The 23,178-nt window shown below is 44.7% G+C and overlaps 1 protein-coding gene across 1 annotated transcript; it reads left to right on the forward strand.

Annotated features, from left to right (window-relative positions):
* Positions 1-18,964: 18,964 nt before the first annotated feature.
* LOC120698166 lies at positions 18,965-21,507 on the forward strand. Its single transcript, XM_039981696.1, has 6 exons — positions 18,965-19,210; positions 19,619-19,701; positions 20,012-20,167; positions 20,615-20,725; positions 20,827-20,893; positions 20,976-21,507. Exons 1-6 carry the CDS (start codon positions 19,075-19,077, stop codon positions 21,242-21,244), a joined length of 822 nt encoding a protein of 273 aa, XP_039837630.1. The 5' UTR covers positions 18,965-19,074; the 3' UTR covers positions 21,245-21,507.
* The last annotated feature ends 1,671 nt before the right edge of the window (positions 21,508-23,178 follow it).

The raw sequence follows: 23,178 nt of genomic DNA on the forward strand, positions 1-23,178 counted from the left end.
ACGGCTAGTATACCAGTTTTACACTCTGCAGAGGTTGCACATCTTTACCCACAAGTCGTGAGCTACGCCAGTTGTTTATCACACTTCCTTAGGTGAGATGACTAGCGACTCACTACGAGGCCGTTACAAAGAATCTCGTTGGTAAGGCGTAACCGCGAGAGTTAGGTCAGCGACGATGGGGCCCACCTCCAGGGGTACCAGCACCGGAGCGCAATCCTAGCACAGACCAAGCCGGAGGAGCAGGGACCATTGAAGCTTACTACTCTTGCCCCGCAGGTAAGTTACTCCAAACCAAAACGACCTAATTAGTAAGCCAAGTCTATCCCATTCTAGCCTTGTGGTAGCGCTGTTGTCCCAGGTTGTCGCTCTATGAACCGGTCCTTATGGAGAGTGGCCAACCAAGCACTAAGCACTGTGCTGGCCCCCTAAACCATGCTTCTACAAAAACCATCTTTTAACGAGACGTGAGCCACTCATCCACACAGAGGGCCACTCTCAGAATTAAGTTCAAGTAAACCATTAATCAAATTAATTAAAAAGGACCAGAGTGTGTTATAGCGCGGCACCTAGCACAACTAACCAAAATGCAACCCAAAGGTATATATAAAGGATATAAAGTGGCTAGGAAAGTCCTTATAGGCATACAATATTAAATGCAGTATGAAATTGTATTTAAAGTGATAGGTGGTGTTCATGTTATACTTGCCTTCCTCGTACTGCTCCTGCTGCTGCTCAAAGTGCTCGGAAGACGGCTGCTCCGGGTACTGGTACTGGGGCTCCTCAGATGGATCAACGTCTACTCACGAACACATGGCCAAAACAATGCACAATAATAAGCATACAAGCAAACACTACTAAAAACGAAGAAACAGTACATCAATACATAAAGACAGCACACTAAACTAGTCTAAAACTATTCTACGCATTACAACGATCGCGTGGACATAAAGAACGCCTAAAACGGAGTTAAAACGCAAATTCTAGGCCAAAAACAAGCTTCAGGGACCTATCTGCGATAAAAACTAAGGTTCCAGGGGGTTTTCTGCAAAAACCGAGAGCCTGAACGTAATTAACTATTAAATCTAAGGGCTAGCGTGCAAAAGACCAGGTGCTGGATGGTGGGTTCAATTTTAAAGAAGCTCAGGGGGTCAAACGCTAAAAACAGGACCTCTGCGTAATTATTTTTGAATAAGATCGGACTGCGGGTTGATTCTAACAAAACCGGGGGTCTCTTTAGAAAAAATACAGGCTGAACCGGTTCCTTGGATCCAGGCCGTTGGATCTCGATCCGTCGGTCCCGGGCGAAGGGGTACGTGGGATCTAATCCTGGGCGTTTGCTTCGGATATGACGGCGGGGAGCCATCGTGGCCTACGGCGGCGGCGGGGAGCCATCGTGGCCTACGGCGGCGGCGGGGATCGCCGGGAACAGGGCTCCCGCGGCGGCGGGCTCGTCGGAGATGCCCAATCCGGCATTCCGGGGGCTATTTGGGATGGGGTTTGGCCGTGGAGCTCTATTGCGGCATGGGTAATCCACGGGTGTGCTCAAATAAGAGGATTTGGGGCTCGGGACATGGGTGCGGCGGCGCAGACGGCGAACCTCGCCGGGGCGCGGCGCGCAGGGTCCTCGGGGTGGCCTACAGGCTCTAGTATCTAACGCAAAAGAGAGAGGAGGTGGAGACGGTCCTCACCGTGGCCTGAATCGGGCGGAGATGAACGCAGCGGGGTTGGGGGTGAGGTACGGCGGCGCAGCGTGGACCGGCGTTCGCGGAGGAGGGCGCTGCTGTGGTCGAAGTCGAGGAAGGAGAAGTCGACGGCGCTCCTGACTCCAAGGCGAAGTCGTGGCGTCGACTTGCGGAGACGGAGCGGTGGCGGAAGAGCGTGTCCACGGCGGCGCAGGTTCTCTGCTCCGGCTCCGGGAACACGGGCGGCACGGCTAGGGTTTTGGGGCGGCGGTGGGGTGGAATGAGGTGCAGGGGGTCCGCGGGCTGGTTTAAGAAGGGGCGCCGGGGATCTTGGGGGGCGCGCCCGAATAGGAAGGTCGCCGGAGATCACGGGGACGCGGCGCGGCCGTTGCGCGGCGAGGAAGGTGGAGCTCACGGGTGGGGCCGCTCGGTCAGTGGCGGAGCAGGCGAGCGCGGTGCGGGTGAGCCGCGCCGACAGGTGGGCCCGGGTGCGCAGGGAGAGGAGTGGGGCGCGGGCGGGCGAGCGCGCGAGCGAGCGCTGAGCGGGAGGAGACGCTGGCGTGCGGGGCCGGGCCGTCAGGGAGGAAGCGGCGCTGGCTCGCTGGGCCTGGTGACGCGGGAGCGGGAAGCGCTGGCGCGAGCGTGGGCCGCGGGGACTGGCTGGGCCGAGCGGAAGGAGAGGTTTGGGTTGCCTTGGGCTGGGCTCGGGAAAAAGGGAAGGGGGTGATGGGCCGGACTGGGTTGTGTTGGGTTTTCCTAGGTTTGGGTTTGGTTTCTTCCTCTATTCTTTTTTTCCTATTTCAAACCAAACTAATACTATTCGAATTCAAATTCAAATTTGAATTCAACACTAACACTCAAACAAATAAAAGAGATGCTCCAGCATGAATGCAACATCAAGATTTAAACCTATGATAAAATTTTAATTACTTAAGGAACAAAATTTTAGATTAAATGCCAGTCTAACACAATAAACCTTAGAAAATTAAATAAAGCCAATTATATTTATTATAAATTACTGAAATTTAAATTAGGGTGTTACAGTAGTATTCGCGGGCACCAACTCGTAATCACCGTCGAGTAGATTTACCGTTTCTATATGCATGCAGAAATGATATTGTTACAACATGATATAACATATTTCTTTCCTTCACTATAAAGTTGTAGTCCGATATAGCATGTGTTTGTTGTGGTGGTCTTAGTTAACTTTATTTTCTGGGCAATCGTTTATAGAGTAGTTCTTAAATTCACTTTGTTTCATAAAAGAGCTGTGTGGTTTGGTTTTCATTTTTATCATTAAAACATAGCATACTTTCACTATTTCATAGCAACCAATTTACTCATGAGCTAGTGATGAAAAACTAAAGTAACACAGATCCCAAACTTTAACATCTATGGTATAAAACTCAGCATCTAACCATAAAGCAATTTACCATAACTATTCATGTAAGTAGATTACTCTAGTTGCTTCATCTTTTTGCACAGAACGTCTTACATAGGTTCTGGTGCTACAAATTTTTCGGGAGAAACTTCATAGCATCTACTCAGTACTGTAATTTTTCCAGATTTTATATACTTATACATCAGAGGTGATAAAATGAACAAATTTAGCAAGCTATTAAATAAGATTAATTCCACAGAGAGTCATACTAGGGATATGGTTCTAAAATTTTTACCAGAGCCTAAAAATAGACTAAACATGCTTCAGTAAAATTTTCAGGCATTATTTCTAGAATATGAATTACTCATGCATTTAAACTAGATATGAACATGCATATTCATTTGGACTTTAATATTGACAGTACTGCATGTGAAACTTTTACCATAGCTAGACCTCATTTAAACTAGTACCCTGTACAAATATGAAGGCCAAAAATGACAGATTTCTTCCAGAACAAAAATAGCAAAACTAAACATGATATAACATACATATTTTACATCTACAGTTCTGTTCATCACATGAAGCTCAAACTTTACAGACATAAGTATATGACTAAAAGAGAGTTCCACACATATTATTAGATTTTTCTAAGCAAAGGAACTATTTATCATAATTAAATGTTACTAAACAAGCATTAAATCAAATATATAGTTAGACTGATCTAAAATTTCTCAAACTTGCTCAATAGTAATTTTTTAGGGACATGAATACAAGGAAAAAGTTTCATACATAGAACCTCATTATTGCTACCAGCATTAATACATGAGCAATACTAGTATATTTAGGAATCTTGAAACTTTGACCTAGTTAATTGTGTCACAAGTCATTCAAATTTTTACCAGGTACTAGAAACATTGCAAGACATCACCTAGCCAAAAACCAGATATGGTTACTGAGCACAACACCTAGAACAAACATAGCCCATTTAATCTAATCATTTTCGTAGATTAAAATGTAGATAGATTATGAACATATGCATGTAACAAACCTTGCAGATCTTGTTTCAAGGATTCCAAAAAAAATTAGTTTGTATTTTTCTGATTTTTATACGATTTTCTAGGCATTTTTGAAGTTTGCTGTTTTGAGTTCATTTGCAACTTTTCATTTGGACCCCTGAAACTTTTGTTTCTTCTCCAGGGAGGTCCCTGGCGGAAGTCACAGAACAGAGGAGGGTTTGGCGCGGCGGTTCCCGGCATTGGGGTTGGCCGGCGGCGAGGGGAAAATGGAGAGGGGCTCGCGTGCTACCTTCCGGTGGCCTTGGGTCGAGCGGAGGTGGTCCGCAGCGGCGCCTCCACGGAGAGGGGCGGACGGCGGCGTGTCTATTCCGGCGCGGTGGTGCTCCGGCGTCGGAAGGAAGGGGCGGCCGGGCTGGGAAGGTTCACTGGGTCTAGGGCGATCCGTTCAGGGGGTTGGTTTGGGGAGAGAGCGGCCGGAGAAGGGGGCTCCGCGGCGAGCCGAGCTCGGCAGCCATGGCAATGGTGGCTGGGGCGCTCTAGGCGCGCGCAGGGGGCTTGGGGTCGTTTTATAGGCGGTGAAGGAGAGGGAGGGCGCTCCTGGGAGTGCAGTGCGCCATCCGGGGGAGATTGATTCGGCCGGGCAGGGAGCGGAGGTAGGCGACGGCGAGCGTTGCATGGCGCGGGAGGTCGTGGCGGCCTTCCAGGGGGTCGGGGACGCGTGCCTCTCGCCCGTGCAGCCAGAGGGGACGGCCAGGGGGCAAACCGTGGGCGCTCGAGGGCGGTTTGGGCCGGGGTGCGACGCGTGGGCGGCCAGGTGGCGCCGGCGGCGTACGGCGCCGCCGTAGGCGTGGTGCAGGGAGGCGAGAGGTAGGAGAAGCCGTCAGGGGCAGTCTCGTAAATAAATCGAAGTTCCAAAATCAGTTCTGTAATTTCAAATTTTCTCCCTCTTCTTGGCCTCAAATGAAAAAGTGTTGAATACCACTTTTGCTCAGTTTTTCGAGATCTACAACTTTCGTGTTATGCACTTTTTCATTCAAGCAATGGTTTGAGAGTTATTTAATTATTTCAAAAACTGTCATTTGAAGTATTTATCATTCCATGTGTATTTTGCCACTTTTACTCCTAGGCTTCAACTAGACTTTTGTTTAACCCGATATGGTGAATATGTATATTCATTTTTCTATGCATGTTTGCATTGTTTTGAAAGTTATTTCAATTTCCTAACAACTAGAAATTGAACTCCTATTTATTTGATTTGTTTAAATTCTGAATTAGCAAAAAGTCTCTTTTTTTAAATTAAACTATGTGTCACAAAAATATGGGTGTGTCTTCATACTATATTTTTATGACAAGTTGAGCATGAAAGTTCAAGAATATTAAAGGAACAAGTTTTATATCCACACATACTCATATACAAGGATGCATTATTGTTTTGTATAAATATTTGACATTATGTGCTAAAGTAATATTTAATCCTTTGTTCGAATTTTTATTTTGTTCACAACTCCAATTTATTATTTAAGGAAGGACTAAATATTTTCTTACTAGACCTCCGAAGTAAGTATGTTTTATGTATTCTTTCCTTAAAGAAATTTCAAGATTTCAAACTACTTGTGCGTTGAATATTTGTGGCCTCATTTTATTATTTTGTTTGAACTAGCAGATCTTCACAAATCAAAGAATGGTTCCATTAATCATTTCAACTGATAGGTTTTCCAGTTTAAATTTGATTTGCATAGAAAGTTTATAGCTCATTATGAAAGGTGTATTTTATTGCCTTATTACCACACATGTCAAGTCAAGTTTAAAAGTGTACCAATTATTGTTTTTCAAACACATTGCACTCAAACACATGCACACATACATTTACACACAAGTTTGCAAGAACTAGACATAGGATTCTTATTTAAGTTTTCTTAGCTCATTTGTGTGTGAAGTTATGTTAATTGACTGGTTTTGGTTAAACTGACACCAGAGGTGTCACAGGGGGAGTGGGAGAAATCGTTCCCCACCCTTCCCCGAAGGTATTGCCCCTATTTTCTCTTCCTTTGACCATGTACAGTAGTAGTTATTAGTGGTTCAAGATGATTAGAGTTTGGGTCTTGATTTGAGAAATAGTCTTGTAGTTGATAGTGTACTAATGATTAGAGTTTTAGATGACACGTAGATGGTACTCTGCTCGCGATTTGGATGTGAGGTAGTACGTGCATGCACCGATTAATACGTATTCTAGTGTTGAGTAGCGGGAAGGATATTATGAGTTTCATTCATCGATAATAGGCACCATAGATTTATTTGTGTAGTTGCTTTCTTTGTAAATGGACGAATTAATTCAGTTCTTTCATGGGGGTATGTTTAAGAAAAATGGAGAGTTTGAGAATATGATAGAGGATGTCAAACTTTTCGATAGTTGTCCATCGTTCAAGGATGTCTTGTATAGTTGATAGTTGTCTCATGATTAGAGGTTTAGATGATACGTAGATGGTTCTCTGCTCGCGTTTTGAACGTGAGTTAGTACGTGCATGCATCGATTAATATGAATTCTAGGATTGAGTAGTGAAATTTAACTTTTTTGGTGGTCCAATAATGACACTGTCATCAGGTTGATGGCGGAACGCAAACGTAAGGTTGAGATACGGTATCCTACAGTATCATGCGAGGATGCCCCTGTCCCTCCTGCACTACCTGTCCCAAATTGTGAATGCGGTATTCCGGCAGAGGTGAAGCAATCTAGGTGGCCGACTACAGCCGGTAGAGCCTAGTACATGTGTTCAGTTAAGTGGGAAATGAACACATTGAGTGCCGGAAGAGATACATATTACTTCACAAAGTTGTGCCAGTTCTTTCAATGAATTGATGGACTAGACAAGTTTGACCCTAAGATCCGGATTTTCCCACATGATAATAGTGAGACAAAGCCACTCAATGAATTCAAGAGGTGGTGCCTCCTCCACCTAATCCTCCTCCAATGACCAATGAAGAAAAGCAGGCAGCAGCATGCATCCGCGTGAAGAACCCTCCCCTTTGCTACTGTGGACATCCTTGCAAGCTGCAGCATCCCAACCTTGAGCTCCCTCGAAAATTCACTCCATTTTTCCGTTGCATGCTAACCACTCATGTAAGATTTGGTAGCTAAGATTTTTAATTGGTGTAGCATCACCTATTATTTAACCAAGTATCTTCATATTGCATATTCCTTTTTTATGCAGGATGGATGGCCTCTATGTGACTTTCAGGAGTACATCTACGGCCGCAAGAGTCACTGGTACTACACTGAGGACCAAGTTAAAGAATTTGAGAGTGGTAAGGAGAAATGGCCATATGAGAGGGTTCCAAGACCACGTTGCAAATGTAGGATTTTGGCTCGAAGGGGTGTCGTTCCAACGGAGTTGGGCTAGGCCAATACATTTGATGTTGTGTAGGAGGGAAGAACCTGTGACTGGGAGACCTTTCCTGGAAGGGAGGATCTAAGGTGTGAGTTGGGTCGTCGAGCCGAACCCATGAAGATGAAAATTACCCTTGAAATAAAGGACAAAATAAAGCATGAGCACAAAGTTCCTCTTCCAGATGATACGATACTTTTTGGTCCAGTTGCCCTTGATCTAGTAGCCAAACATGGAATGTCAGGCAAAATGGGTCTTGAGTGTCGAGAGGAACTCATTACTTTTTGGAGGAAGAATAGAAGCAGATACTCGGAAGAAAAGATAAGTGCGGCGGTACGTCAAGCATGTGATTTCACAAAGGTTTTCCCTAATGGAACGTGGGAACACCACTTTCAGTGGGTCGAGGGTCAAGAAGAGGTGTTGATGTTAATGCGGTAAGGTTGAAAGCAAAGAAAGCTAAAATTGCGAAAGAGGCACAATTGGAGGCGATGAAAGCACTTGTGGCTGACTTGGCCGGAGCGGAAGTACGTGCGAGGGCTACTCAGATTGAGGCAATGAAGGCAGTGGTCCAAGACTTGCCCATCAACAGAGATGTAATGGATAACCAAGGGAATAGTGCAGTTCAAAACAAAGGGAAGAATGCTTTTGACCATGACTGCGTTCCTGATGATGGAGATGATGACGAGTGGTGGGCAATTAATGGAGCGGAAGTAGAGATGATAGTTTCACAAGTCGAGACAAAGAAGAGAAAAGCTACAGAGTTGTCCATAGACAAAGATGATGAAGATGATGACAATTGGGGAGATGATGAGCTTTCGATTCAAGGCGAATCTGATTAGGTTGTTTTATTTATAGATGTATGGACTCTATGTATGATTGGACTATGTGTGTGATGGACTATTTTTAATGTTGGACTATTTATGTGCTTGACCTATTTATGTGTATGAGACTTTATTTCTAGTATCGGACTTTGTATGGTTATTAAATTTGGACTTTATGTAGTTTGTATCGTGTGTTATGTAATGAGGGGTCATCCCCATTGTTTGAACTACAATTTTAGGGTGCAACATGAGATGTTAGATGGATCCGTACATATCAAGTGACAGAACATACACATGTTACATGGACAGATAATTCCGGATTGCAATGAAAAGTACTAGACACCTAAAACATGGATATAGAAATACAAGATGGATAATTTGATATTACATTCGCAAGTAGAGATGCATAAGTTGATAGAGAATACAAGATGTCATAGGGTTGTTGGCCAGTAATGTGATCACAGAAATCTATGTCCACTAACCATAATAGTTCCGCCGTCCCGAAACTGTCGGTGGCATGAAGTGTCTCATCAAGTTCTTGGCACGCTCCTGGCGCAGCTCTTCTTCCAATTGTGTGATGCGCTCGGCCATAGTCGACTTCTCCTGATTCTCAATCAGAAGTTGGTTGATTTGATCATGCTTCATATTGATCTCTATATCCTTTTGCTGGTTCAATACGTGCAGGTGACGTATGTATTCTTGAACATGAACTTCCATAGCACCATCAATCCAGTAAGTGAACCCACAATCAGAAGTCTACATTAAATAAAAATGAGTTAGATGCTTACCTATTTACAGAAATTGACTAACATGAACTAAAACAGAGATGTGAAATATATCAAACCTCATAGTAAGGGCAACGGAAGAACCATCATCCTGCATCACCAAAAAGCTCATAGACCTGTACAACCGCGTCGTCTCCATGATGACAAGGTGGCCAGAATTGTACTGGAAGGGCATTGTACGCACCGTAGAATGCTCTGGTTCTTACTTCTAAGTTTGGGTGCGGAGGAGGCGGATCGATGGGTCCTTGCATCCACGACATGGTTTCTCTCAGTTTCTATTTGGATGGCTCGCTATACTGCTCAACGGCAACGAGATGCTTGGGGTCCCTTTATACTACCCGGGACTTGGTGCGCAGTTGGTCCAGTGGAATCAATTTGCTTCACGCGTCAAGCTATATGAAAAGGCAAGTTCTAGCTGCGCATGAAAGGATTGGGCACTGAAAAGCCTATCTCGTACACCCTATTTACTGAAAAGAGGACTGGCTGAAACATCAAATCACTGAAATGTCTAGGCATCGTAGACGCCAGTCACTGAAAAGCCTAGTCACTGAAAAGCCTATTCACTAAAAAGCCTATTCACTGCAAAGTCTGCTGACCAAAGTCATTTATCAGGCTTGTATGATAGACATTAGGTCTGTCTGTCTCATGATACATACCTCACTGTACAAAAGATGATGCTCCTGTTCTTGCCTCGAGTAGGGGCAACAAGTGTGGATCAAAACTATAATAGGAGGAAGAAAGCTTCAATTCAACCGGTAGCATCATCCATACATACATGGGAAGAAACATCATCATCCATGCATACATGGGAAGAAACATAACTGAGTACTGTTTTTCTTGCATGCTTTGCTTGCTGGATGACTGTGCCAAAAAATATGATTTTCTTTGGCACGAGGATTTGGGGCCAGCCGGCTGGGTCATCGTTTGTGCAATGATTTTATGTGGCACGGTAATTCTGTCTACAATAATGGCACGGTAATGCTTTTCTTGTAGGCACGCATGCTGCAGCGCAGCAGCGGTAGGCCTCGCTGCGGGTCTCGAATTGGCGCAGCATGCATCCGTGCGCCGCCGTTCCTCGTGCAAGCCGCCAATACGGGGAAGACACTGTGAGCTCTAGTCTGCAACGGTGAAGGTGAATGGTATTGAGCTCGATGACAGGAAGGGTGAAAGGTATTGAAATGAGTATGCACGAAATGAGTTAGAACCTATTATGTCATTTTGTACTTGCCCTTGTCGCGCCACCCGCCTGGCGCGACAGGGCCGCTCTGCCGCGCCATCGTCCCTCGCAACCTAGAATGGGCTGCATTTCTAGAGCGGTGGCGCGACTGCACAGGTTTGTCGTGCCACTACCATTGGCGCGACAGGGCCTCTTTGTCACGCCAGGCCGGATGGCGCGACAAGGCCGCTCTGCCGCGCCAACCTCTCTCGCAGCCTAGAATGGGCTGCATTTCTCACGGGGTGGCGCGACTGCACAGTCTTGTTGCGCCACTCCCTTTGGCGTGATAGTGCCTCTTTATCGCGCCAGGCCAGATGGCGCGACAAGGCCGTTCTGCCTCTCCAACCTCTCTCGCAGCCCAGAATGGGCTGCATTTCTGGCTTGGTGGCGCGACTGAACAGGCTTGTCGCGCCACTCGGGCTGGCGCGACAAAGGCATCACAGAACACCGAGAAAAAGAATTGAATGGGGTCTACTAAACATGAGGTGACCTATTGAACACCAAGATCATAGTATTGTAAACCACAGCAGCTAGGGTTCTTTAAGAAAAGCAATACTCCATTTTTTTCAAAAGATAATGTGTTTCTAGGAATAAAATAACTTCAAAATCATATGCACATGGTGTTCAAGAAAAATGTGCATCACATGATTTAGAATTCAGAGAACAAACCCAGGAGCCAAGATAACATCTAAAAGAGAACACAAAAATAGGGAGACAATTAACAATGTCTAGCACAACCTCCATTACTTACATAGACCAAACCCACTCTGGATATCAATGTTCAACACACACACACAATCTCCAACACTGTACAGCATAAATCTGGCCAAGGAAACAAGGAAGGCTGCACCTTTCTAGCCTCTATGTACAGCCTCTAAATCTCTAATCCTATGGTCGTACTACATGAAGAACATTTCTCAATACATTTCATACACACAAACATGTATAGTATTTTGAGATGGCACCTTAATCACCATATGCATAATCCAAGTTCCATAAGGAGCTGAATGCATGATATCTAGTAAATAGTTCATTACAAGCTCAAGTACTCCATTACAAGCACAAGTAGTCCATCACAAGCTCAAGTAGTCCATTACAAGCACAAGTAGTCCCTTACAAGCACAAATAGTCCATCGGAACCACATATTGTCCATCACAAGCACAAATAAATTGTCACAAATGTAGAAAGTTCACTAAAGCTCTAGTTGACCTATTTAGAATAGCTCGAGGCACATAGTGCCACTGCTTCTTCATCTACGGCGGCGGCGCTGGACGGGAGGGCTGAAAGGATCAGTGGCACGCCGTTGCCTTCCAGGGGCTGTTGGGAGCACGTTCCCGCTACCAACGTCGGTGTGGTCACGAGATCGCCATTGTCGGCGAGGCGGAGGGGAAGTGGTCCCTGAGTCTCGAGGTGCCTGCAACAAAAATTCGAAGTATTGAGGCATCTTTAAGAGGAATGTTGTCTACATCATCACATTTTAGTTATATGATTTGAATTACACATGCTGACCTGGCTCGATTCGCCCTGAGTCTACGTTGATGGGGAGCATCAAACATCTGTTACATCCTGAGAACCTGATAGCTTGGGTCATCATCTTCTGAGTTCTCTTGCTGGTCGGACTCTTCACTGCTTTGGGGTGATTGGATAGCTTTCCCCCTTAACAAGGAACGTGATGTCGTCCTCGAAGTAGATCACGAATGACTTCTGGAAGCGGAAGGCAAAGAAGTTGTAGCGGTCATGTTACCGTAGTGAAGTGGTGTCTGTGTGCTAGAAGTAGGCCCACGTGCACTTGAAGCTCCTGCACTAGGTGCCTATGGACCGAAGGCCTCGTCAGGGCGAGCCATGCAATTAAGCTTCGCGGCCATCCGCCTGCAACTCCAGCAGACCCTCTGTATTCAGGCGAAAAATGTTAGGCAACACCCATAACAAAGTATTACAAAGATGGTGACAATATGATTGAACAAAAATATGGTAACCTCGACAAATGCCCTAAAGTGGCCCCCTCCATTGTTCCTTCGCTTGCATGAGCCATTGCCACGCCTGCCTCGTTAGCGAGACGCCCGAGTTGTTGTGCCTGATACGATTGAGTGAGTCCTAACATAATTGAAATTGTGAATATGTTTCTAAGGACACAACATTCAAATAGCGTGATGTACCATGTAGTTCTGCAAAGGGCCCCTTTCGGGCTGCACTCCAGTGTGAGTCATGTCATCGTACTCGTTGATGATATCATCATCATCGTCGGTGTCCGCATGGTCTTCTATAGGATCAGTTGATCATGGCGGCTTGATTGAAACTCTGGTCAATGAATGAAACCAACGTAGGTACTCCTTGTAATGATTGTGCCTATGTGCCGGTCCACTTTCCAGATCCATCCTTTGTTTCTGTTCCCACTAAGCCAGTGGCACTGCATATTTGACACGCCAATCATTCTCAGTGTACCGTTTCTTCCTGTCAATTCTGACATATGAGCGGTCTATTAGTGACATTATATATGCAAGGAAAAATGAAATTCGAGTTAAATACAATGTACCTATGCAATGCTTGGGATGTCGAAATAGCTTCCGGAGGGAAGTCTTGCAATCTTGAGAACTGCCTCTTCACACGGTGCAGCAAGTGGAGCTCGACTACAAAGAAGAAAATCAAAGGCACACAAGTCTTCCACAGTTCTGCATCTCTTGTGCACATGTAACTCAGTTGAAACTCCTCCAGCTCGGTTCGACTGTACGGTATCCAGAATATCTACGTAACATGCAAGCATTAGAACATGTGGGGACATAAGCATTTATTTACAAAACATGATGCATATTAGTACCTGATTTTGTGTGAGGCAATCTAGGTCGTCCATGTAACGCATGTAGCAGCGCACAGGATCCCCTCTGATAGCTCCAATGTTCTTCCAGCAGTAAGCAATAGTGGGCCTCAACTCAGGATCATGGTGCGGCCACGGCTGCAAACGGAGGAATATTAGGGTTAACAACAACAAATAATGTGCACTAAACCAAAAATTCACAAGGTAAGCCAAGTATTACCTCTAGTTCTCCACGGTAAGGCCGGCCAACTGGAAACCGCTCCCAAATCCAGATTTGTAGGAGGTATGCACAACCTCCTAGGTTCAAGTCATTGCAGCACGCCGACATGCGTCACAAAGCTGCTGGTAAAGCCAAGCTAGTGCTGCCGACCCCCAGTTGTACTGAGCAATGTTCTCCCACTGCTGTCCCAGAATTGGAAGGACCATCCATGAGATAGTGTTCCTGGAACCATCAGGAAACAAGAAGCCCCCAAACAGGTGCCACAACCACACGCGAGCATACTGCTCTACAGCCTCCTGAGGTGCTCCCTGAGGACAATGGTTGAAATCCTGTCTCAACCAAGCCGAGCTAACCCCTGAGGTCTTCCTGTCCTTGACTCCCTCAGGTGGTTCTGGTGGTCGAATCCCAATCAGTGCTTCCACCATATCCCTCCAACCATCAGTCTGAATTATGCCGATCACTGCATTTCCCTCTAAAGGTAGCCCAAGAATCATTGCCACATCTTGCAAAGTGATGCTGACCTCCCCACAAGGTAAACGAAATGAATGTGTCTCTGGCCTCCAACGGTCCACAAAAGCAGTCAGCAGAGGTGCATCCATAACTGGGAGCCCCGCACAGACAACACGAGCCAGAGGAAGCATCTCGGCCCGGCGAAGGTATGGCACATACCGCTCATCCCACCAAAGTGGAGAGTGGGTACGTGCGCGGAGGGGCTGCAACACCTGATATGGTAGCAAAGGAGTCGTTAGAGGGCAGAAAAAAAATAAAAATGAAGTATTGGGTAAAACAAATACTAACCTCGCCACGGTCAACTAGGATGTGTGCTCGGTGGTTGGAGTCATAGAACGTCTCAGTAGGGGGAACGTGGGGTGTGCCATCCTGTAGTGACGAATCAAAACTTGATCAGTACAAACCAAAATAAAATGAACCGAATAGTAATTAAAATGATCATAGTAAGTAAAACACTAAATGTAGACGATCAATCAATTTTATTGCAACTGTTATTGTTGATGGTAAGTACAACAGCGAATGTAGAGTAACAATGACCTCTATTGAAACTTGTATTGCTAATTATTATTTATGCTAAGCACAAACTATTGTACCTCTCCCCGTGTGCTATGCCTTATTCTCTTTCTCGCGTTAGGTTGGGCCGTTCTTTTCCTTTTCGATTTCTTTTTCTTCTTACACTTGCACCGAGAACAAAATCTATGGCACTTGGAACAACAGTTCTGGCTCCTGTCCTCATCGAAATCACCGGTGCCATAGTCCATACTAGCCCAACCTTGCGACTCGTCCATGTCACCTTTGAGCCTTTTCTTCCGCCTCCTTCCTTTTTTAGGTTTCAACAATGATGCATCTGGCACGTACTCTAGTCCCTTGTACTCGGGTCATTGGGATGGATCGATGTAAGGCTCAAAACTGGACTCCCATATGTTGATTGTGTTCGACCGAGCGTAGTACGGACTCAAATAAGTGGGGCTTTTCAAACAAAGTCCTCAAGCTCTCCAAGCCATTATTAGGTGGGAGCATGGAAGGTGTAACAACTGTGGTGTCATGCAAGTGCACTCGTCAGATCTGAGGTCCACTTTGTAATGGTGTCCTCCATAATTCTCTCCTCCTATATTTGTACCACCTGCACCTCTAACACCATAAATCATTCTTTCAGGGCCGTAAGGCGCTGCAAGTTGGTTCACCGATCTATCCTCAGCATCCTTAAGGTGTTCCTCCGCTATTAGTCCCCATTGTTGACCCTTATCCAACAAACTCCGGGCTTTACCCCATCTATCGACGAAGTACTCGTTCAACTTTTCAAAGGAGAACTCTACAATGCCTGCAATAGGTCTTGAACGAATACCCCTGAATATATTGTTTAATGACTCAGCGTTGTTTGTGGTCATGATACCGTACCGCTCCCCCCCTTCATCATAAGCAAGAGCCCATTTATCCTTGTCCGCCATTTCGCCTTTCAGCCACTCCTTGGCCATCTCATTCATTTCCTTCTCCAAATCTGCAAGTTTTTCTTCAAAAGCTTTCTTCGTGCACATTGAACAAAGCAACTTTAGTTTCCCAATTAGTTTCTTCTTTTTCGGACGCCTCCACATATTTGCTGCAAAGTGTCGCATGCACCACGTGTGCACAAGAGGGGGAAATCCATCCATGTGCTCTTTAACGCAGTTTAGGAGACCATGGTGCCGGTCAGATATCATACAAACTTGCCTGGAGGGACCCAATACATACCGCCGCACCAGCTTCATGTACCCGGACCAGCTATCGTTGTTTTCTCCTTCGGTCAAAGCAAATGCTAGCGGAACTAGTTGCCTCTCAGGATCCATGGCAACTGCCATCATTAGTGTCCCCTTGTATTTACCCATCAAGAATGTGGCATCCACGAGGATCACAGGTTGGCAATGCTGGAATGATTCAGCACATTGGGGAAAGCACCAGAACACCTTTTGTAAAATGTGTTTGTACACTCTGTTGTGAGGGAGCATCATATTTCCCGTGTAGATGAACCACCTAATCCCTGGATTGAAGAGGGACATGCCCGTCAAAACTCTGGGCACCCTTGCATATGACTCTAGCCAATCTCCCCACAACAGAGCTATAGCATGATGTTTTGCATGCCATGCTTTCGAGTACTTCACCCGGTAACAACTAAAGGCAAAAATTAACTCCATAAGCCAAGGAACTGATGTGTCACTGTACTTCTGAATAATACCAAGAATGCGATGTGCTAGGTAACATGCCATGCACTGTGCGTGAACTTGCTTTGGTTTCGAGGATGCACATGTGTGAGGCTGTCTTACTCTGGTGATTTTCCACTGACCAGTGCCCCTAACAATCCATGCCCAAACACCCCATAGGCATCCCTGCTTGCATAGCACATCGTACCGTACTCTCTTGTCCGAATGAACCACATTAAATGGACGATGATGACGCACTGCATAATCAGCCAAGAAAAACTGCAACTCTGGAAGTGAATTGAACTTCATGCCCTTGCGAATCTCTGGACTGTCACTATCAATTACAGACTCACTTTCAAAAATGTATGAGACACAAATGGCTCTATGGATCCTGCTAAGATCCTTAGCATTTGAAACCGCCGGGACTTCAACGTGGGCTAGCTTCAACATGCGCAACTTTTCAGCGGTATAACTAAATCGTTCATCAGCGTTATTAACAGCCCGACCCATTGACTCATCCCTACACTCCTCATCACCACCTATTCCCTCATCACTAGCGTTGGATCCATCGCTGTCATCATTTTCCTGCTCTACTTGGGGCACCCTAGCATTATCCTCCGGTTCTTCTTCCCCAGTGTCTTCATCATCGTCGTCGTCATCACTACTATCGTATTCATTGTCCTCAAAACCTAAAGAAATATCATGATCCTCTCCAGCACCCCTGTCATCCTCCTCCTCGAAGGTACCGTTGTTGAAATGATCAGAAGTGATGGCTATATCATAATCCAAAACAAAATCACTAGCAGAAGTGAGATTTGGGACATCTTCTACAACAGTTGACTCTTGAGTTATATTCTCAATACGAAATGGAACTTCATCTACTATCCCAACTGGTTCTTGTGATCTAGTTCTACGGGTTATTTCAACAACCACCTCCCAACAAACTACATTTGCACGAGCTACTATATTCTTGTACTTCCTCCAATGCATCTCCGATTCCAATGTCAACATAACATAATGTGCTCTAGCTTTACCACAATCAAATCTGCCCCTCAGAAATATTTCATCAATGCCACAAGAATGCTTTGAAACAACTCGATCTACCAAATCCTTGAACGATGAAGAACTATCGAAAAGTTCAACATCCTCTATCATATTCTCAAACTCTCCATTTTCCTTAATCATACCCCCTGAAAGAACCGAACTAATTCATCCATTGCCTATACCTTGATCGCTTATACAAAGAAATCACCTACACAAACAAATCCACATTGCCTATTATTCATAAATCAAACCCTCATTATCTTTTCCACTACTCAATCCTAGAACAAATGTTAAACGATCCATGCAACTACTTCCTCACATCAAAATCGCGAGCAGAGTACCATCTGAGTACCACCTAAACCTCCAAACATGACTACACTAGCAACTACAACACTATTTCTCACATCAAGAACCTAACCCTAAACAACAAAAATCACTAACAACTACTAATGTACAAGGTTAAACGAAGAGGAAAAGTGGGGGAAATCGTTCCCCACTTCCCCCCCCCCCCCCAAATCGCCGGATTTTGCGGGGATCTGGGCAGCGGCGGCGGTCGGCGACGCGCTTGGCGGTGTTCTGGTCGGGGTGGAGATGGAAAGAGTGGGAGGAAGGGGAGGAAGGGGGCCGGCGCTGGCCCAGGTCATTAGCCCTGTCGTACCAGCCCTCATGGCGCGACAAACCTTGTCGCGCCACTGCATGTGGAGCGACAGGGACGCCCACGTCAGCGCCCACGTGGCACAGAGCCGGGTCGTCCCGCCAGTGTGGCGGCTCTGTCGCGTCAGCCGCGCCACTACGGCTGGCGCGACCAAACGGGCTATGGTGTGCAAATAAAATGCCAACCGGGTTAAACTTAAAATATTATTAAAAAAAGATTAAGAATAAAAAAAATTCACTGCAAACACCACAAAAACTGTTCCCCGCAACCGTCACACAAAAACTGTTCCCCTCATTTCCTTCGTGGCTCCCTATCTCTCTATCTATTCCTAAAGGCTTTTTACTTCGCCTGCTTCAACACTCAACAGAGTTACGGCTGCTGCATTGGTTAGCGGTGTGAAGCAGGAGTTTAGAAGAAGGGTTTACAAATTGCTTGCTTGTTTGATGGTAGCATCAGTTTTGGTGGACTGGAAATAGAAGTTTAGAGAGCTAATTTCCACCAACTATTTTCGCGAGTGAGCAGATGGTAATTAGGTGACAACTTACTACTCTCTTTAGAGCTTTTTTTTTCCTTCTATATGCTAGCTAGAAGGAATGCTTCACATAAGATAATTTTGCTCAGCGTTAGCTTCGTTTAATTTAGTATTGGACGTTGTAAAGTTATATCACGTTGAGGTGTACCGGAACCACTCAATTGATTGGAAGGAGATGGAAGAAGGTGTATTCTGTCAGGGACCAATCTCGTGTTCTAGAAAGTAAACAGAGAAAGTGGGTTGAAGTCTAATAGTTGTTATTTATTTTCGATAATATTTAGGTTATGAATCTGCAAAGATGTACATCATGAAGCATATGAAAATCTAGCACCTGATCTACCTGATGTGAACCATAATATATGTGACGACGTGAATTAAATGCGGGATTGAGTGTTTAACAATTTGAAGAATATGGTCGGACATAAGAAAATATTATGGTATTATAACTTACAAGTATTCCAAACTTACCTTGCTGTAGTTGTTACCCCATATAGAGCAGTTTACAAGTTGTTGGACTAATCTGCAAGCAACTGTTAAGTTATTATGCTACTATATATGGGTGTAACTTACTTCAATTTCTTGTGATAAAAAAGTCCGTCACACTTGCTGAAAAAAAAAGTCACCAGTCACACCACTGGATGATTTTTGGGCCGTGCAACTTTGCTCGGCCCACCGTGGGAGCTCACCTGGCCACAAAACCTATACAATTATCTCAGCCAATGGGCCGAACTCAACCAGAGAACCCGACTCGCCGCCCCTTCGCTCGCGTGCGAACTGACCCTCCTCTCTCCCTTTCGCACTCGATATTCGGCGGCGGCGGCGGCCGGTGGCGGGTGTCGGGGATGGCGGTATGGCGAGCGGTGGGCGCTCGCGCCGTTCTTCGGCGGCTCGGCGCCGCAGCGGAGACGGCGGGGAGATGTGATGGCGGTGTGCTCCCGACCATCTGTAGCAGCAGCGGAAATGCGACATCCGGCTTAGGTAAGCGCGTGATCCCCCCTAGCTTTGATCCTTTGACGCCTCATGCTGTATTGTATTCATACGCATCCTCAGTTCGATCTGAAGCCTCGAAAACTTAGGCTTGCTCTAATTTGAAGATGTAGATAGTTGTCTGTGCTGATAATAGCTGTATCAAATGATCGGGTTCTGTTTATTTAGCTGGTCGTTAGTCAGGTAGTCAATGCTTTTGAGATATTTTTTTTTCCTTATTTCTCCATCTGATATTGGCATCATGTCCCTTTTAGCTTTATTATAAGTGGTAGAGATCTAACCACTAGTAGTGAAATGTTATGTCAATCAATCTACTTGCTGATTTCACAGTTTCTCCAAGTATGGATCTTTGTTCAGGAATATCTTTTTGTAGCTTATAATTGTGATGCTTTCATGTAGGTCAATATGCAAATCTATTCAGGGCACAAGCCTTTGCCTCAAGGAGTATCCCAGCAAATTTTCATCAGTTTATCCGCAATGCTGTAATTCGCTTCCCTCGTGCTTCTTATATGTTTGTGACTCTATTTTTTTTATGAGAATAAGAAAGGAAAAGCCGTAGTAAATGATCTATGTTTTTCTTTCTGGTGCAACTAGCATGTTTTATATAATAATTGATTAGAACCTTGCAATCATTTCTGTTTGATACCAACAGAAAATTTTAGCAAAATACTTTCTATAATTGTTCAATTGTATGGTGGTTCTATATATGAAGCAGAATTACATTGTCATTCTTTATTAAGTATTTAAGTTTCTAGGGTAACTATTTGTATGGATATTGGCAATTCATTGCAGGGAATATCAACTACAAGGAACTTGCTTGCAGATGATGCTATGGTTCCTATTTCTTCTCCTTTGACGCCACCACTGGGTGACAGTGAAGAGACTGACAAAAAGGGGGCTGTGGTTAAGCGATTGAGGGTCCAAGCCATAAAAAAGGATATCAAACAGGTAACAACACTGCAGGACTAGTTATTTCTTTCCGTGGAACAATTTATTGGGTATGTGAGTATGTCCCCAATGGCATATCTATTAATGTGAAAAAAATATCATAATTAGCTGCATGTAGCCTGTGTGTTCTCTGAAATAGCCAACTATAGCTTCATGCCGTTTCAATGGTTACGCCATCATCACCAAAAGCCTTTTAGTCCCGAGGTTTCAATTGAACTTGCCAAATCGATATTGGAGTTTCTAGAAGCTGCACTATTACTTAACTTCAGTTCAATTCGAATTACTAAAACACTTGATACAAATATTAAGCATATATGGTAACCACAGAAGAAGGTTGCACGGCTTGCATCAACTGATATACTGCACATCCCCACCCCCCCCCCCCCTGTAATTTAGTATAATCAGATGTTTATATCTCTTATATATGAAGCTTTCTGGCTGTTTTAGAGCCCAAAGAAGGTGAATCTAGTAGCGAATCTGGTCCGAGGTATGCGTGTGGAAGATGCCTTGTTGCAGCTGCAAGTGACAGTTAAAAGGGCTGCCAAAACTGTTTACCAGGTCCTCTTAGTGAACTTTTGACTACTCAACTGCTTCCTGTAACACATAGTGTCAAAATGACCAAAAACTCTACCAGTATTTCATCTTACTAATTACCGCAGGTGATCCATTCTGCTCGTGCCAATGCATCTCACAACCACGGATTGGATCCTGATAAGCTCATTGTTGGTAAGATTCTTAAATAAAGCATGTGTGATCCACTTCATTTGATATATACTAAATACTTCCGGCAACCTTTGAAAACCTGCAGAGGAGGCCTTTGTGGGAAAGGGACTTTACCTGAAGAGGCTATCTTACCATGCCAAGGGGAGGTGCGGTGTCATGGTGCGACCAAGGTGCAGATTGACAGTGGTGGTTAGAGAAGCTACAGCTGAGGAAGAGGCAAAGATTGCCAAACTCAGAGTGAGCAACTACAAGAAGCTAACCAGAAAGGAGCGGCAGCTTATGCCGCATCGGCTCATCGAGGTTAGCCCGAGGTGGGCTCGCAAGAGGAAAGAAGAAGCTGGTGCTATGGCGTAGCGCTAGTTTCTGTATGTGGTGTCTCACTGTCTGCCTCCATTCACCCTATTGTGCTTGGACACACTAGAATTTGCCGAAGAAAGATGATGTCTCTTACATGAGATAATTCAGAGTCTGGTTTGCTGATCCAGCCTTGTTCTATTTGTTTGTTTCATCGACATGAAAACTGTCAAGACATTACCGTGTTGCTTTGACTGTAGGACAGTGTTTCACCAGCGGTGCTCTAATACAATGAATAATTTACATGTGATGTTTTATGTGAATGGTCTGACTCGGTATGTTATCCTGCCCCCATTATTACCCGGGCAAACATCAAACTGGTCTTACTCTTTTCTTAGCACAACCATTTATTCTAGTTGCATTGTTTTGTACTAGAAGGCTGTATGATCTTTTGTAGCAACTACTACCAACTCATCTAGGTTTCTTGAAGTGCTTATGTTGATAAAAAAAAATTCAATGGTAATCTCTGCTATTATACCAACTCATCTGCTGGTTTTTCTTCTTTTACATGGTCGCCGTTTTTTCTTCTTTTACATGATCGTGCTTCTACACGATATTACTGTCAATGCTGTGAAAACACTAAAAAGGCAATTAGTAATTAAAAAATTAGCAGCGCAAAGCTACAAAAGCAGGGACGGATCCAGCCTGGTGGCAGGGGGGCTGGAGCCCCCTACCCCATGCAGCCCATGAAGCCTCCCAAAACTCCCTCAATAATTTTCAGCTGTAGATGAAGAAGAAGAAGAAGAAAAAGGAGGAAGAGGGGGGGAAAGAAGAAGAAGAAGAAGAAGAAGAGGGAGGTAGAAGGGAATAATGGTATCGTAGCAAATCAAGAAATTTTTCACCAGGGCAAAGCTGCACCAGGGGAGAGTGGGGCACACTCCATTTGGCTCAGAATAGTCAAGTGTTTCCTCGTGTTACGTTGTTAGCTTGCTATGTTCAAACCTCTCTTTTTTTCTTGCTCGTGCGCACAAAATACTTTATATGGTTTGTTTTGTCACATATCACATTCATGCTATTGATTACTTTAAACTCTGGAGCTAGTGAGACTTTAAACATGTCATCTATCCATAACCAATGTCCTACGTGGTGATCGGAGATTAGTGGCGAACGTTATCTGAAATTAATAGTGAAAGCTCAAGGAGCTGGCATGCGAGGAGACGGCACTCGCCGCATTTTACTTTCTGCAGTGCCTAAGCCAAAGGCAAGAGACATATAGCAGGTCTCCCATACAGTAAAACTAGCTAGCAAAGGATCTAGCTAGCAAAGCTTCTCAGGTTAGGAGTTAGCATACTATGGGCGCGTTTAGTTCCCAAAAATTTTCAACTCCCCTTTAAACACATGTATGAAGCACTAAATATAATTAAATAACAAAACTAATTACACAATTTGGATGTACATGACGAGACGAATCTTTTAAGCCTAATTAGTGCATGATTAGCCATAAGTGCTACAGTAACCCACATGTGCTAATGACGCGGTCAAAGGCCTCAAAAGATTCGTCTCGTGGTTTCTAAGTGAGTTCTGAAATTAGTTTTTTAATTAGTGTCCGAAAATTCCTCCCGACATCCGGTCAAAGTGCTGATTTGACATCCAAAAATTTTTGGATGGGGAACTAAACGCGCCCATAACAGACCCTCTTCAAGAAAATCGATATGGTAGCATCTCATTCATGTGACGCAGAATCGGCCATTTTCCCTGGGCGCTTCGTGAGCGCTGGGCCAGGCATGACAGCCACAAAAAGCGGAGTTCTCCACAAAAAGCCTGAGCTCATACATGATCCATCAAATATACTGCACCGATCATTCAGTCATTCTCGCTAGCTTTTTGCCGAAAGATTGGTGCAGTATATTTGATGGATCATGTATGAGCTCAGGCTCAGTTTTGAGGACGTTTTTCTAGCACTGGATGGCTGACGGTCTTGAAAATTTCTTTAA

Source organism: Panicum virgatum, chromosome 3K (assembly GCF_016808335.1).
Source record: "Panicum virgatum strain AP13 chromosome 3K, P.virgatum_v5, whole genome shotgun sequence".
In the NCBI taxonomy this organism is placed as follows: Eukaryota; Viridiplantae; Streptophyta; class Magnoliopsida; order Poales; family Poaceae; genus Panicum; species Panicum virgatum.